The sequence below is a fragment of the Mustela nivalis genome (genome assembly GCF_964662115.1).
Source record: "Mustela nivalis genome assembly, chromosome: 14".
NCBI classification, from domain to species: Eukaryota; Metazoa; Chordata; class Mammalia; order Carnivora; family Mustelidae; genus Mustela; species Mustela nivalis.
Genome location: NC_139033.1, coordinates 9,749,280 through 9,766,169, shown reverse-complemented (window position 1 = coordinate 9,766,169; position 16,890 = coordinate 9,749,280). Strand labels below are relative to the sequence as shown.

Below are 16,890 nucleotides of genomic sequence, written 5' to 3'. Positions count from 1 at the left end.
GAGGCTACTAGTGGTCCCATCTCGGGACTCTGGGCCATAAGAGAACAAGGGGATCCCCTTGGAACTGTTACTTGGCTGTCCTGTTCCGCAAACCAAAATTGCAAACCAGCAGTCTGGTTTCCAAGTCCAGCCTTGGTCTGGAAATGTTGAGCCAACATTTAAAAATTAGATTTCTTGCCTGAAAATACAGATTTCCAGCCCTGATTTTTTTTAATCTTTTTTTTTTTTTTAATTAACAAATTGGAGATGGAATTGTCATATATAACATCGTATTAGTTTTGGGGGCATAACATAACGACTTGATGCTTGTGTATATCATGATCCCTACAGTAAGTCTTGTCCATCCCCATACAGTTATAGCTTTTTTTCTTGTGATGAGAACTTTCAAATAGATGATATATGATCTACTCTCTGAGCAACTTCCAAATACATGATAGTGTTGTTAACTAGCCATCGTGCTGTACATGTGGCCTTTTCAGTGGTTCTTGGGCCACATCTCCAAAGGGCAACATTTCTGCCATGTCCAAGCACACCTGCTCCTTCAGACAGAGCACGGAGTGTTGCCCAGAATGCCCGAGTCCCCACCACTCCCTGATGCTCTCCCTCTGCCCCCCTGCGCTCGTTTACATTAGTGCAGTCCTTTCATGTCTGGGTTGGGGTCCTCTGCTCTAACCTTTTTTTATGTTTTCTGCCACCTTCTAGGTTTCTACTTGTTCTCCCCTAATCCTTCAGACCCTGTAAGTAATCTCTGGGTTTGTCTTTCTTTTTTTGTTGTTATTCTTGGTGTTTTAAAAAATTTTTTGTTTGCTTGCTTGTTTTTAGAGAGAGAGAGAGAGCACATGCGTGCATGGGAGGGGGCAGAGGGAGAGAGAGAATCTTACACAGTTTCCACGCCAATGTGGGGCTTGACCCCATGACCCTGAGATCATGACCTGAGCTGAAATCAAGAGTCAGATGCTTAACCGACCGAGCCATCCAGGCATGCCTATCTGTTTCCTTTTTTTATGTGGGGACTTCCCCTCAGGGGAATGTTTGACCACGGCCACAATAGGAAGGTCTCTCAGCCCAACTTATGGCGCTGGAAAGCTCCTGTCCCATACTTGAACTGCTCCCTTCTTTAAGCACCAAGGGAATCCCCCTTCCTGCCCTTGAGACACGTTTCCAGGATCATAGTCCCAGTCAATGGTCTGCTTCTGCCAGAAGCGCAGAGTTCAGGAAGGCAGAGGCAGCTGGACTCCGCATTTGCTCCTTCCTCTGTCCTCCGCAGGATTCCTTGGGAGGAGGCGGAGTTGGTGGGGTGGGAGGGGAGGACAGGCCAGGGCACTCCAGGTGGCCCATGGTGGTCTGTTTCTGGTGCCAGTGCATTCTTCTGCCTTCTTTCCCTACAGTACTTCAGCACGCTGGAGAACAGCATCGTCAGTCTGTTTGTCCTTCTGACCACAGCCAAGTGAGTGTGGGCTCTGCTTGGGCCTGGGCCCTCTGCCGGTGCCCCAGGGTCTTCTCTTTTCAGCCAAGAATGTTCCACACCCGCGCGCAGACAGGTGCCTGGGGATGGGGGTGGCCTGATGAGCTCGAAGCCCATGGACTGAGAGGAGGGAAGGCAGAACAGAGTGCTGTCCTCTGGGAGGACGGAGAAGGGGAGAAAGCTGGGGGGCCCTGCGGTAATGCTCTGCACATCCAGTTTCCCAGACGTGATGATGCCCTCCTACTCCCGGAACCCCTGGTCCTGTGTCTTCTTCATCGTCTACCTCTCCATCGAGCTGTACTTCATCATGAACCTGGTGAGTGAGCACACGTCTCGCCCCCTTGGAGCTGCCATCCCAGCCGGCACAGCACCGGGCACCGAGGGGATGAAGTAGAGACCGTTCGTGGCGTCCTTTGGGGAGGGGTCCCAGGTCATGGTCAAGTGTGGTGTGGCAGCAAACACCCTGCCGGGACCTGAGTTCCGCTGCTTACAGGGGCGTAGCCTCCCCAAGGTGGTGCTGCTGAGCCGTTAGCACTGGAGCCAGCCTGCTAGGTCAGGCCACCTGGGACTGTTTGTTTCCCAGCAAACATGAGTCAGACTAACTATAAAAGCTGGTTGGGGCGCCTGGTGGCCCAGTCGGTTGAGCGACCACCTCTTGATTTCAGCTCAGGTCATGATCTCAGGGTCGTGAGATCGCCCCCTCTTCCCCTCATCCCCGCACACATCTGTGCTCTCCCTCTCTCCCCCTAAATAAATAAATAAATAAATAATAAAAGAACTATGAAAGCCGTGGCCAGGCATTGGGCAAAGTGCTTTATATATGAGGATTAAATGATTTATCACAAAACCCCTGGAGCTACTATTACAATTCTCAGCATACCAACGCGGAAACCGGGGGCCAGAGCGGCACAGTGACTTGCCCACAGCCACACAGCGTGGGGCGGCCCGGTGAGCTGGTCGGACCGCAGAGCCCGCTGCACCCACGCGTCTGTTTACCCCCCCACCCCCCACCAACCGGGAACCATCAGAAAAGCCAACACAGGGCACCCTCTGCTCAGAAGAACATGATGTCCCCGCACGCACTGGGAACTTTGGGGGTGTTTGCCGAGGCCCACCTGGCCACCAGGAAGGTTCCTGCCGTCAGCAGGTTGCCCTGAAGAGGAGGCTCAACGTCAGGCCCACGTCGAGAGCACACGTCAGTGCCAGAACGATCAGAGAAGCTTTATCAAGTCTTGCATTTATTTTTTAATTATTTTTAGTTTTTTTTAAAGATTTTACTTATTTATTTGTCAGAAAGAGAGAGAGGACAATTGGGAAGCGGCCGGCAGAGGGAGAAGGGGACCTCCCCACTGAGCAGGGAGCCCGTTAAGGAAACGCATCCCAGGACCTTGAGATCTTGACCCGAGCCGAAGGCAGATGCCTAACAGACTGAACCACCCAGGTGGCCCCTCGGCTTATATTTTATTATTATTTTAAAGATTTTATTTTTAAGTAATCTGTACACCCAGTGTGGTGCTGGAACTCACAACGCTGAGATCAAGAATCATATGCCCTCCCAGCTGAGCCAGCCAGGTGGCCCAAGTCTTGTGATTATTTTTATCCTTTCAAGAGCGTCCTTACCCTGCTTCCCACAGTTAGGCCCAGTGTAGAAATGGAAAGCACTTGCCCTGGGGTAGACTTGTGAAATGTCCTAAAAACTGGAAGTCTTAAAAAGGAAAATATTTTCCTTTTTTTAATTCTTTAAAACCAAAATGCTGGCTATCTATATACATGTTATAGTTCTTATGTACTGTCATCAGTTTAGAATCATAAAAATATATTCTGTGTGACTGATTTGCTTCTATTTGTAACATATTTAGAGCTGCGAAAATCTAGGGCATGGGTCAGCAAACTGCAGCCTCCTGGCCAAAGCCAGCCCACCGCCTGTTTCTATAAATAAAGTTTTATTGGCCCACCGCCATGTCCATTTGTTTATGCATCATCTGTGGCTGATTCCGTGCTACAGCTGCAAGGTTGAGTAGTTTTAACAGACACCATCTGGCCTTCAGAGCCTGAAATATTTGCTGTCTGTCCCGCTACAGAAAAAGTTTGCTGACCCTCCCTTGATCTAAAGGGGAGTGATGGTGGACCCCTTCAGAGGGATGGAGAAGACCAGAGAGTTTCCCTCAAAATATTTTCGAGAGGAAAAGAAAGCGTTTCCAAAAAAGCCTTCTTTGAATGCTGCTCCCGCCCTCCCGGTGCCCTTCGATAACGCAGACTGTATCATTAATACGCCAGCTCTGGAATTAGGCAGCCTGGGAATGTTGTGCCCTGGAGGGCAGACTGCCCCACTGCCCTGATTTCTGGGGCCATGCATGGAGCCGTGACTCACAGGGAGCAAGGGGGGCTGGCGGGAAGAAGCGTCCTGTGCAGCCGCGCTCCTTCCTGTTGGAAGTTGGGATGGACCCAGGCTCTCTGGCCATGAGACTGGGCCGAACTGGGTGTAGAACCCAGTGTGTTTCTCTTGCCGCTTCCCCTTAGAACCCTGCCCAGCCTGTCATGTGCTTGGGTGGAAAGGAGCACTTGGAGGAAAGTAGAATAATGACTTCATGTATCCGAGAGAAAACTTAGAAATAGCCGTGGATGGCCTTCCCCTGCTGATGCTTAGAGACAAACTTCCTATATAAGGGGCAGGTGGGAGGGTCTTCTCAAGCCCCACCCCCTGGGGGGTGTGGCTAGAACCGCCCAACCCCTTGAGGCCCCACCCAGCAGGGGAGCCAGGTCCTGTGTTCTTTGCTCATAGCTTCTGGCTGTGGTGTTCGACACCTTCAACGACATTGAGAAACGCAAGTTCAAGTCCCTGCTGCTGCACAAGCGAACCGCCATCCAGCACGCCTACCGCCTGCTCATCAGCCAGCGGGTAGGGATGGCTGGGGTGGGCCTGGCAGGGGAGTGGTCCCTGCTGCCCCTCACTTGCCCCGAGCAGCCCCCGAAGCATGGCAGGGCCAGCAGCCGGGAGTGGTGCCCCTGGGAGAACAGGGAAGAGCTGGGTGCCCTGAGATCCCTTGTTGTCCTTGGGCGCCCCCCCAGGGAAGGGCAGTCTGGGCTCTGCATCTTCCTGCGTTCACACGGCCATCTGCCCTGTCCCTGCAGAGGCCCGCCGGCATCTCCTACAGGCAGTTTGAAGGCCTGATGCGCTTCTACAGGCCCCGGATGAGTGCCAGGGAGCGTTACCTGACTTTCAAGGCCCTGAATCAGAGCAACACACCTCTGCTCAGGTAGGACTGGACCAGGTGGGGCTGGGTGGCCAAAGGCGCTTGTGAGGCAGAGCCGCAGCGGGCAAAGGCCCCAGCAGGTGGGGGGCAAAGACGCTTGTAGAGACGAGTTTTCCCCACAGAGATTCTTCTACATGCTGACGGTATTGTGCATCAGGTTTCTTTTCACAAGTAACAGAAGTCCAGGCCAAACCCAGTTCAAGCTGGCTTGACAGAAAAAGGAATGCGCAGGCTCATGAAATGGACCGGCCCCGTCACTTGCTCTCAGCCCTGAGCGAGGTGGGGTAACGCTCTGCAAGCAGAGCCCCAGGGCCGGGTGGGCGCACATGCACACGCGCACACACTCACACACAGGCTCTCAGCCCTGGCAGAGCCTCCAGAACCAGCCCTGAGATCTGCATGGGCAGTTTTGGTGTTCCAGACCTCTGATGATCAGAACCCTTCTTTCTGGGCAAGGAAGCGGGCCAGCTTTAGAAACAGGAGTAACCGAGCTCTGTTTGGGCTGAACTCAGCCCCCGGTCTTCCATGAAGTCCTCTGCTAGCAGAGGCCTGTCTAAGAGTTACAGCCATCCAGGGGCGATGAACGGTGTCTGTGGTCAGTGTAGACGAAGCAGATTCAGTATGTGTGGCGCCTGGAGGGAGGAGACCCAGGTAAGGGTCCCAGGGGCCCCAGGTGCTGAAACTCGGGGGTGTCCCCTCCCCCATTGAAAGGACCTCAGGTGGACAAGGGAGACCTGAAGCTCAGTGGGAACAGGTTCTGATTTTTTTTTAACCTTTTCATGTTGCTTACAACAGCCTAAAGGACTTTTATGACATCTATGAAGTCGCTGCCTTGAAGTGGAAGGTGAGTGCTTGTGCGTGCGGGACCGAAGACCAGAGAGCCGGAGAGGGAGTAGGGCCGGCTGCTGGGGGGAGGGGGTTGAGGCCCACTGCCCCGGAGGCCCAGCTCCTTCCCGGCTGGAGCAGCTCCCAGCTCTCGGCTTGGCGCCCCGCACTGCAGGCCCCCCACATGCCCCGACAGTTGCCCTGCAGGTTCCTTGTTAGGAGCACTGAATCTCGGGTAGACCCCGTTAGTCACAGACATTGGGCAAGTTACCGAACCTTCCCAAGGCTCGTCTGACCTGGAAAATGGCAGAACAATGATCCCTACCTACAGTCACCTTCAGGATTACACGAAAAGAAGGCAGGTGCGTGGCACCACTTACAGGCTCCGTGGACAGTGGCGTCACGGTCCTTATTTCCACCCCTGAGTGTTTTCATTGTTCCCCAAGTTAGCCAGGGCGCAGGGCAGGAAAGCGGCAGCCTGACCCCGGGGGCAAGGTTCTGCTCACCATCCTCACAACCCCTCTCCATGGCCCTGTCTCCTGGCCAGGCCAAGAGAAATCGAGAACACTGGTTTGATGAGCTTCCCAGAACAGCATTCCTCATCTTCAAAGGTAAGGTTGACCTGAGTATGACACCTGGGCAGCTGGGGACAGATGGAGGCTTCCAGAGACCATAGACAAGCATTTGAAGAGCCTGCTCCCTGGGTGTGTGTGTACACGTGTGTCTGGATGTGTGCGTACCAGAGGCAGACAGTGCGCTCACCCCAGCAGGCAGGTAAGTGCAGTTTTTAAAAAGGTAATAGGACCACATTATCAATTCTCTTCTCAAAACCTGCTTTTGGGCCTAATAACGGATTCCAGCTATCCTCCTGTGGCAGGATATATAGTGAGTATAGACGGTCCCTGACATCATGCTTGCCCAGCATAAAATTCAAAATTCTCAAATCCAAGTGTTGCCCCTTAGTTGAATGCCAGTTCTGAAGTTCTGTTGCAGGGTGTGGTTAGCTCTCAGGGGATTCCGAGTGCAAAAAGCCTGAAGCCTGGGTGCAGGCCATTGGGAACGATAGTCAGGATGGTGTAGCCTATTCTGTGATTTCTTCCACAGCTAGGGCTTTGGGCACTACTGTTAGCCTGTAGTCTTTAGAGGGTTTTCCATTCCATGGAGAGATAGTTATTCAAGTGGGTGAACATAGTCCCGGGTCGAGGCCAGCAACAAGTTAAGGTTAGCGGTGGCCAGCAAAGCTTCGCTCTGCTCCATTCTGGCTCCGAGCTGCCCGGGCTCTCCCCAGAGCAGCTGTTGGCTCTGTGTTCTTGCCTGAGCACAGGCGTGGGGTTGCTCTCAGAGCACGTCCTCCTTCCTCACCCCTGGGCATAAACACCCCGAATGCTCATGTGTGTGAGGTGTGTGGTATGGGAAAGTGTTCTTGCAAATGGAGATTTCGATGTTAACATGTCTTCTCTTCAAATAGGAATTAATATCCTTGTGAAGTCCAAGGCCTTCCAGTATTTCATGTGTAAGTGTGAAATACCGCAGCTCCAGGCCCCATCCTGCCCGAGTCTTTCACAATCCAAAAGGTGGAGAGGCAAGGGATTAGCCGTGCCGCCGTGTGGTTGACTTTTTATTACAGAAAATGCCAAGCCTGTGTAAAAGTGGGGGGAGGATAATGAGTGCCCACATACCCATCACCCAGCATCAGCGGCTGTCACCCCACGGCCGGTCTTTCTGTCTGTCTGTACCCACCTCGCTGGGGCTCATCATCCCCTCTCTGGACCTGGAGGTTTTGGAAGCAGATTTCAGAACCACAAGAAGTGTTTGGTTGCTCTGTCACTTGAGTCGGTGTCAATCTATAGGTTTCTCTTCCCTCCCTTTTCTCCATCTTGTGACACTGAGTTGAAGAAACAGGACTGTTGGCCTTCAGTCTTGTTTTTGCATGTTCCTCTGTTGTGTATTTCCTGTCATTCCTGTCATCCAGTGGTTACATCTAGAGCTGTTTTTTCCAGTGTGGTAGCAATTTGCCAGGTGTGGCTATTTAAATTTAAGCAACTAAAATGAAAAAAGCCACAGTAGCTACATTTCAAGTGCTCAGTCACTGCAGACAGCTAATGACTACCAGTCAGGCAGCCCAGAGGAGGCAATTTCTGTTGTCCTAGGAAGTCCTCTTGGACAGTACTGATGGAGCGTCCTGATGGCGTTCAGCCTTTCTAAGGAACTCTGGTTCCATTTAGTGGGAAATGGTGTTTAGACACCACAGTTTGAAACGCTGAAGGTGCTCATGGCTTGGAGTTGGTTATTATTTCTAGACCTTTCCATGGACAGAGGTGGGATTTTGCTTTTAAAGATAAACCATATCAGGAGTTGATCCTGACTTTTCTAATTCAAATCCAGGACTATTGCATTTTTACTGAACTTCCTCACCCTTTCATACCCAGATGCCACCTCTGGCCCCCTCTGTCTTAAAATCCTGGTTCCCAGTACCACTCACACAGTTACTCATTTGCTGTACCCCACAGTAGACTCATAACCGTCTCCAGATGGCGATCCCAACACAGTCCCAGCAACACAGAGACTAGAACACCACCCCCCCAGGGAAATATGTTCACATGACACATGTTAAAGTCATCTGTAGTAGTCCTTTCTCCATGCGGCGGTGTCGCCACCTGGACACACATTTAGGTTTCTTTATTTCCTTTTATTTTTGATTTTCAGGGATTGCTTTTTTGACATCTTTGTTTTATGCTTTTGTAAATTACCTATGTGGTTCCAAGTCAGATCTACAAAACAAATATATTTAAGGATATCTCATGTACATCCAGTCAAACCTCCTCCAATGGGTAACTTTTATTTTGGTTTCTTCTTCCATTATTTAAAAACTATAAGTAGATGTATATGTATTCCTATCCCCACGTCTTAACTCAACGATGGCATACTTCATATACACTTTTTCCCACTTTGCTTTTTTTCCCTTAACCACATATCCCAGAGATCACTCCCCATCGATATAGGGAGATGTCCCTCATTTCTTTCTAGAGTTGATACATCACTGTTTCATGAATGTGTCATAGTTGATCCAACCAGTCCGCTGTTGATCATTTAGGGCACTTCTAGATTTTTGCTCTCACGAACAGTTCTCCAGCAAATAGCTTGCAGGACACGTTGATTTGTGTTTTGCTGCTGTCTCATGGGGGTGGATCGCTAAGAAGTGAGGCTGGTGTGTAAAAGGCCAAATGAATATGTCGTTCTGCTAACTAGCTCATGTAGTCGTCTTAAAATCACCTGTCTCTAGGGAAGGGTAACCATTTTAATGTGCAAATGTCTTTTACACTGATGTGGAATGGCCTGTAGGATTTACTGAGACCGCTGGTATCCCTACGGCGACATAGAGCATGCTTCTGGAAACCTGTGGCTGCTTTTCTGAGTGAAACCACTGGTTGATGTAGCTCCTGTGAAAGCACTGATCTAACCCATGGGTGTGTGGAGCATCTCCTGGGGGCTGCTGGGAAAGTCGCCAGGGGGCTACAGTGCTGAGCTGTAGGTTCGTACACCCATTCGTGTTTTCTCTCTTATGGGCCTGTCTGTTTGCAGACCTGGTGGTGGCTGTCAACGGGGTCTGGATCCTTGTGGAGACCTTCATGTTGAAAGGTGAGCCCTGGCCGGGGGACCAGCCTGTCCTGTGGGCACACCTGCCGCCCCCTCGCCCCACCTGACCTCCCACCTCTTGTCTCACAGGCGGGAACTTCTTCTCCAAACAGGTGCCCTGGAGTTACGTCGTCTTTCTGACTAGTAGGTTTCTGAATGTGGCTTTGCTGAATTGCTTGTCTGAAACCCTGGCCTGGGAGGGAAAACCTCAGAAGGGCCTCGATGTCCGCTCAGGCCGGGTTTTTGGGAGGGGCTGGGGTCAGGCCCCTACTAACTGCCTCCTCCTGTTCCCAGTCTACGGTGTGGAGCTGTTCCTGAAGGTTGCTGGCCTTGGCCCTGTGCAATACCTGTCCTCCGGGTGGAATCTGTGAGTGGACTGCATGTTTCTTAACCATGGCTGAGACCGAGAGGGCCGTGGGTCCGCTCCCTACACACCCACAGCATGCGCGGTGGTCTGCAGTGGCCGGAGGAGGGGCCAAGGACAGGATAAGGCCTTTGTCTCCGGGAAGAGTTCTGCGTGTGGCTCTGGGGCTTGCCAGCATCAGGCCTTTTTCCTACTCTCTCGGGCCCTCCTTGCGTATTCCTCCTAGACACGGCCTCTTTTTTTTTTTTTTAAAAGATTTTATTTATTTACTTGAGAGAGAGACAGTGAGAGAGAGCATGAGAGAGGAGAAGGTCAGAGGGAGAAACAGACTCCCCAAGGAGCTGGGAGCCCGATGCTGGACTCAATCCTGGAAATCTGGGATCATGACCTGAGCCGAAGGCAGTCGCTCAACCAGCTGAGCCACCCAGGCACCCCTAGACATGGCCTCTTACGGGGCCTTAGGCTGGCTGGCTCTAACTAGTCATTTAGTCCCTGTGCCCATCGTCGACAACTAAGCTCTTTGCTTCTCCGTAATGATTCCATCAGAAAAGGAAGCTCCTCCACCCACTTCAGTCAGCTGCTAGCTGAGGGTGGTGAAGAGACCTGAGCAGCTCTCGGCCCTGTTCCACAGACACCTCCAAGGCCCCCTCTCTCGAGGAGGGCTGGCTGGCTGGCCTTGCAGGGAACCCAGCCTGCCCAGCCTGCCCATCCTGCCCCTTCCTTCAGTGACCTCATCAGGGTCAGAGGTCACCCATATAACCCAACATCTGCCGTTAGACCAGTGTAGGACCTTGGGGCATTGGAGGGGGTGGTGTTTCCTGGGCATTTCTGATCCCTGCTGTGTATGCTGTGCCTGGGGTCCAGCCAAGTTGGCCTCACAAACCCCAGGGCAGAAGGAAGCTGCTTCCAGAGCTGTGCAGCTGCAGGCTCTCGCTCTTACTGGGGTCAGCATGTGGGTTCCCTGGAAGGGAGCACTGAGAACGGGACTGGGGAGCAGGGAGCGCGGGAGGGAGGTGGGCCCGGCAGGCTGAATGGACTTTGCTTCTCCCTGTCCCTCCCAGGTTCGACTTCTCGGTCACAGTGTTCGCCTTCCTGGGACTGCTGGCTCTGGCCTTCGACATGGAGCCCTTTTATTTCATAGTAGTCCTGCGTCCCCTCCAGCTGCTGAGGTGACAGGGGCAGGGGCAGGGTGGGGAAAGCCTTGGGGCTGGTCTGGGAAGTGGCAGGACGGTGCCAGAAGATTCACGAGCCTCGTGTCAGAGACGCACCCGCTGTGGAGGCACCCGACTCCTGTCTCCACTTGTGGGGCCTGCGGCTTGCCCATCTCCCCACTTCGCGGGTGACGCTTGCCTCTGACCGTGGAGGGGAAGCATGGCCCATGGTGCGGGTGACCTTGGCCTGCAGCCACAGAGACACATGAGCTCAGGTTCCTAAACCAGAAGGCCACAGCCTCTGAGGGTGCAGGGGGATTTTTGGCACAGCACCTTGTCAAGAAAAGCCCTCCCTGGGTCTCCGCTTTTCTGCAGAGACGGCTGTGGGGCACTAGTAAGGCACTGCTCCGCTAGAAAGGCACCCCGTTCCCACCTGGGGGTCGTGAGCTCTTGGTGTCTCCAGTGGATTGTGGTATCCAGCCACGATCCCATACGTGTCCTTCCTGGGAGGAGAGGTGGACGTGGGCACGATCGGGGGCAGTGTTTCTAGAAGAACCCACAGCTGTGCCCCTGTGGTGGTGGCCAGGGGTGGGGGGGTGTCCGCTTCCTCCCCACACACCATGGCTCTTTCTTGGCCGCCGAGCCTCTGTGCCCCCAGTTCCTCTGCAGGCGTGGCTTCTGTTCCCTTCTTGCCTCCCTGTGTCGGGTGAGGCCTTGTCTCTCTTGGAGCCTCCTGGTTCTGTTGCTGACCAGTGGCAAACAGCCACGGCTGCCTCTTCCACCAAAGAAGAGGCTGGGGATGCCCCTGGGCCAGCAGCAGGGTGGGCAGCAGGGCTCGGGTGGGCGAGAGGCTCGGGCCATCCCCTCCCGTCCGTGCTGGGGGTGGGGGGGGCTGCGGCCACTCTGAACGCCACCCGGTCTCTTCCTTCAGGCTGTTCAAGTTGAAGAAGCGCTACCGCAACGTGCTAGACACCATGTTTGAGCTGCTGCCCCGCATGGCCAGGTACCGCCCGCCTCTCGGCCCCCGGGGCCAGGCGCCGCGAGGCTTGCGCCCCCAGGGGGGCAGCTGGGTGGTAGTCGGGGGAGAGGAGGCGGCCCGCAGAGGACTGACATCGAGGGTCTGAAGGGTCTCCAAGGAGACTGAGCTGTTGACCACCACAGGTCTCCCTGGTACCACTTTCCTCCACTGACCTGTCTGAAATACTGAGTAGGGAGGGCAGGGAGCTGTCCACTCACTTACCACCTGTGTCTACATTCACAGGTAAGGGGTCACCTGTGAGTCTACCTTCACAGGTAAGGGGTGAATCTCCGGTAAGGGGCATCTGTTAATAGAGTCCTGGCTCGAGCCGTTTTTGACCCCAGACCTGAATCACGAGGCCCCTTGCCTGCAGGCACTTTCCAGTCGGTAAACCTGGCTAGGGGCATGCCTGTCCGTCAGTCAGCGCAGTGGGTCTGAGGACGCGGGGCTGCCGGAGGCGCCGGTCTCTCCTGCCTGGCCCCCAGTGACCCTGTCCCTTCTGACCCTCCTCCTCAGCCTGGGCCTCACCCTGCTCATTTTCTACTACTCCTTCGCCATCGTGGGCATGGAATTCTTCTGCGGAATCCTCTACCCCAACTGCTGCAAGTGAGTACGCGGCGCCCCGCCCCACCCTGCCCGCCCCCAGGCAGCCCGTGTTTCCCGAGGCCCCAGGCCAGGACCGGCATGCTGCCCCCAGCCCCTCTAAGTGGGTCCCCCGCAGCCTTGGGGGCCGTAGGGACACAGTCTCTGAGCCACAGCACACTTCGAAGCCCCTGGAATCACTTTGCTTTGCTTTCCGGGGCCTTAGTTGAATACAGTAGCCACGTGAGGGACCTGGACTCAGAGGGCTGTCTCTGAAGTGAGGACATCTGAACAGGTTTCCCATCCCCTTGCCCTTGCCCTTGGGCTGAGGTCTGAAGGCCGCCCTTCAACTGGGAGCGGCCTGAGGCCCGACTTCTTTGGTTTCCTCCCACTTCTCTGGGGGCGATGGGGACTCGGCAGACACCTCGGCTCAGGCCTCCTGGCAGCATTGATGGACACCCACGGGAAGGCCTTTGGGGGCCGGGGTAGAGTGTGGAGAGCACCAGCTCCCATGACCTCTCCCTCTTCCACGCCACCACAATGAAAGCAGTGTGCTTGGACATTAATTCTCCAGTGAGTGTTCTCCAAACTTTAGCCCATGAGGCCTCAAGCACAGACTCCTTCCAAAGACACTGGCAGCCGTTTTGAGTGTCAGGCTAGGCTCAGACCCAGGCCGAGAACAGCGGGTCACAAACTCCACAGTGGGCCAGAGCCACCAGGGCAGCTGCCCAAGGTCTGGGACTCTGCATTCTGAACAAGTCCCCTGGCGGCCCAAGGATCAGACACACGGAAACATCGGCATGAATGTTAACTGAGCCGACAGAAAGGGCGAGAAGGAGAGCTGCAAATAAGCTCTTAGAACAGGGGCAGCCTTTCGGAGCATCCCGACCTGGTGCTGGGGCGAGCCTGGCAAGGGCCTTTCTCAGGGTCAGCAGGGCCACTGTCCGGCACCCAAGCCCCAGAGCAGATCACAGGTGGGCAGAACCAGGGGAGACACTGCCCTTCTCTCCCTCCAGTGGCTGGGAGGGAGATGGCTTCCCTGGTGGCAGAGCAATGCCCAGTGGATGCAGATAAGCAGGGGGCAAGCCCAGGAGTCCCCAGCTACGCCCAGCTGGTGAGAGGAGCCAAGGGCCGCCCTTGAGCCGGGAACGTGGGCCGGAGAGCTGGGGGCTGGGCCAGGATGGCCGCTCCCGGGTCAGAGCTTGGTTCGCTTAAGCCTTTTGTCCTCTGTCGAGGTGACCCATATTCTTGCGACCTTCCCTTCTGCCCCTCTGTCTCCCTGGCCAGTACGAGCACTGTGGCCGATGCCTACCGCTGGCTCAATCACACCGTGGGCAATAAGACTGTCGTGGATGAAGGCTACTACTATCTCAATAACTTTGACAACATCCTGAACAGCTTCGGTGAGTGCAGAGGCCACAGGCAGCACAGTCCCCAGACCCACTGCCTTTGTCAGTCACCGCGGGCCCCAGATGGGTCCTAGCAGAGCTGTCCGAAGCTTCCCGGGTCCTCTGGAGCCTCAGCAGGGCCTGTGGTTGGCCCCGCCACAGGGAGGTCGGGCCACCAGCTTTCGTTCCTGGGAGCGAGAGCTCATGCTTTGCTCGGAAGGGGACAGCCCCACAGTTGCAGGGTGGGACAGCCACACCAACCTGCCACAGTGCCCTGCACTGACCCCAGCTCAGGTCCACATGGGGCTGCTCCTGTGCTCTGTAGAGAGGCTGGGGCCAGGGCAAGGGCAGGGGTAGGACATGGCTCAAGAGGAATGGAAGCCCCGCATAGCATCCCAGAACCACAGCAAGTCAGGTCCGAGTACTCTTACCCCGCCGCCCGACCCCAGCCCTGGTTCGTCCCAGGCTGCTGAGGCAGCGGGCACGCTCTTTGGGAGATAGGCCAAGCTGGCAGCACTTGTGGGGTGTGCGCTCAGGGAGGGCCTTGGAACGCACAGCTCACGCTGGCAGATGAGGATGCCATCATTTAGGTGCGTGGTACCCCGGACACGTGGAGAGAGGCCACTTGAAACAGACTTGGAAAAAGTGAGTCTCGTTCTCCCTTCCCTTTGGCAGTGACCTTGTTTGAGCTCACGGTTGTCAACAACTGGTACATCATTATGGTAAGGCCCTCGGTCGGCTCCTGGGGGCATCCTCCCACCGTCCTCTGAGGCCAGCTCTGGTCTTGCCTGGCCCCCGAGGGGATGTGTCACTCTTCTGTGCTCTGTCGGGGTTGGGGGCCTGGGTCACACCGGGTTGGGGTTCTGCCCAGAGCCCATGGTGCAGGCTGGGCCCCAGGAGCCACCCCCCTGCATCTCCATCCCTGCCCCATGCGTGTCCCCTAGTGGCCTGGAGATGCCAGTTAGGGTCTCTGTCCTCCCACCGCTGTCAAGGAGCTGTGTGGCAAGGGTTGTTAGGTTTTGTTTTCTATCCTTAAATTCTTCCAAGTCTTCCGCCCCTGCTTGGGACAAAGACTGCCCGTGTCAGTGCGGAGCCCCGCCACCCTGGGGAGCGTCCAAGGCTCTTGCAGCATGGAAGAGTTTTTAGACCCCGGGAGTGAGGCCCCCCCACCCCGTCCTGTGTCTCCCACAACCCCAGGCAGATCGGGCAGGGTCTGTAAAGAGCATGTGGGGGACCATGGAGTGGCCCAAGTGCACAGTGACCAGGCCCCGCCCAGGCGCTCACTCACAGGCCACCTCCCCGTGTCCCCAGGAAGGCGTCACCTCTCAGACCTCACACTGGAGCCGCCTGTACTTCATGACTTTTTACATCGTGACCATGGTAGGTCCCTGGCCACGCTCTCTGCCCGTCAACACTCAGAGCTTCCAGCTGCCCCTGCCTGGTGGGCGGCCACCGAGGGACGAGGGGCCGGGACTGGGGTCAGCATCTGACTGAGCTCGGCCGGGGGCGGGTCCTGCAGCCGCTCACGCATCGCTTCCCGCTCTCCGCGCCCGGCCAGGTGGTGATGACCATCATCGTCGCCTTCATCCTCGAGGCCTTCGTCTTCCGAATGAACTACAGCCGCAAGAACCGGGACTCGGAAGGTCTGTGCGAGCAGCCGTGGCCGGAGCCTTCCCACCGCTCGTCTGCCTGGCTGCCCGGCCGTCTGGCTGTCCAGTCCTGCTGTCTGGCTGTCCAGCTGTCCAGGCTTCTGGCAGTTCAGCGTGTCTGTCTGGTTTATCTGTGACATCTCTCACGTGCATTGATTTTCAAATTCTTGTCTTTTGATTTTCAAACACTTGTTGATGGGAGAAGGCTTTTGATACCATGTTCAAAATAAAAACAGTCCATGTCCGAGATTAGAAGACTCGCAGAGCAGAGACAGGCCTATTGTGAACACAACAGCCTTCTGGCTGTCCTTTCCGCTGCGACCTCCGCATCTCTAAATCACACGGTCACGGTGGGGTTCTAGATTGAAAGGGTGTGAATGCCACAGCAGCGGCTCCTCCTCCTGCAGCTGGGTGACCGCAGCTCCAGTAATGGCCTCGCGTCTTCCGGGATGCAGAGCTTTGTGCGTACCGATCCTTCCAGATTCTCCGTCAGAGCCGCTACAGACCTGTTCATTGTTTCCAAATCTGTCTTATCAGGCCATCTGACCATTTTGACTCAGAGACTCCCTGCCGAAACCCTCTGTCCCCTAGAAGCTGCTGGCCCCGCCAGCGTCCCCCGCACCTGCAGCAGAGGGAGGGAAGGGATGTGCGTGCCCGACAGTGAGGGTTTGCCGTGGGGGCGCCATGCTGATGCGGGTTTTCTCAGAAAAGGAACCTTAGGACGCCTGCCGGGGCTGCAGGGAGGAGGGCCGAACCAGGCCAAGCCAGATCAGGGGGCTCTGAGCCCCAGGCTCCTTCCCAGCCCCGGCCTCCCTTCCCACAGTTGACAGCGGCATCACCCTTGAGAAGGAAATCTCCAAAGATGAGCTGACTGCTGTCCTGGAGCTCTACCGGGAGGGGCGGGGAGCCGCATCCGACATGGCCCGGCTGCTCAAGGTCCTCTCCCAGATGGAGAGGCACGAGGTGAGGAGCCGTGGGGCCGCCTCCGATGGAGGGGCAGGTTTCGGCTTAGTGGAGGGCCTGCCCCGCTTGGGCCCACCCCAAGCCTCTGCCTTTTATTTATTTATTTTTTAGCAAAACACTGTGGTGTTTCTGGGACGGAGATCAAGGACCAAAAGTGACCTGAGCCTAAAGATGTACCAAGAGGAGATTCAGGTAGGAACGCCCCTGCTCCTGCTGCCTAGACCCTCCCTGCTCCTGCTTGGGGGTGGGCCTCCCCGCTGCTGAGCGGGGACGCCCCCTGTCCCTATCCTGAGTGTGCAGGCGGGGAGGCTCCGGTGGGGATCGGGGCCATCTGTTGGGACCGCGGCCAGTGGGTCTGGGACGCAGGGCTGGGTGGAGCTCTGGCTCGGCCGTGAGCCCTCGGCCCTTCCCCACCACGAGAGCTCTCCCATATGGCCCTGCTGTTCGAGCTTTCCCCAGAACCTACCCCAATCTTGCTCTGAGCCAGCGTCACAAGCATGGCATGCACAGCAGGGGACATCGTGGCCAAAAGGGGCTGCAGGGGCCTGGAGAGCTGGCAAAGGCAGGGCTCGTCGGAGGGGGCGGCCTCTGCTCA

At 55.7% G+C, this 16,890-nt stretch overlaps 1 protein-coding gene across 10 annotated transcripts in view; it reads left to right on the top strand.

Annotated features, from left to right (window-relative positions):
- Positions 1-16,890, top strand: part of TPCN1 (two pore segment channel 1) — a 59,114-nt gene that overhangs the window by 38,562 nt on the left and 3,662 nt on the right. For 8 of the 10 annotated variants that reach the window (XM_082699435.1, XM_082699438.1, XM_082699440.1 and 5 more), the window contains 20 exons: positions 703-737; positions 1,389-1,447; positions 1,682-1,781; positions 4,248-4,364; positions 4,598-4,722; positions 5,515-5,563; positions 6,092-6,155; positions 7,013-7,057; positions 9,127-9,183; positions 9,271-9,324; positions 9,475-9,547; positions 10,606-10,713; positions 11,627-11,698; positions 12,230-12,319; positions 13,583-13,698; positions 14,359-14,405; positions 14,995-15,063; positions 15,242-15,326; positions 16,156-16,295; positions 16,407-16,487. In XM_082699435.1, coding sequence (XP_082555561.1) covers positions 703-737; positions 1,389-1,447; positions 1,682-1,781; positions 4,248-4,364; positions 4,598-4,722; positions 5,515-5,563; positions 6,092-6,155; positions 7,013-7,057; positions 9,127-9,183; positions 9,271-9,324; positions 9,475-9,547; positions 10,606-10,713; positions 11,627-11,698; positions 12,230-12,319; positions 13,583-13,698; positions 14,359-14,405; positions 14,995-15,063; positions 15,242-15,326; positions 16,156-16,295; positions 16,407-16,487 — 1,586 coding nt within the window. Of the gene's footprint in view, positions 1-702; positions 738-1,388; positions 1,448-1,681; positions 1,782-4,247; positions 4,365-4,597; positions 4,723-5,514; positions 5,564-6,091; positions 6,156-7,012; positions 7,058-9,126; positions 9,184-9,270; positions 9,325-9,474; positions 9,548-10,605; positions 10,714-11,626; positions 11,699-11,956; positions 11,989-12,229; positions 12,320-13,582; positions 13,699-14,358; positions 14,406-14,994; positions 15,064-15,241; positions 15,327-16,155; positions 16,296-16,406; positions 16,488-16,890 lie in introns of all 10 variants that reach the window. The other 2 variants (XR_014302891.1, XR_014302892.1) reach the window with 1 other exon arrangement.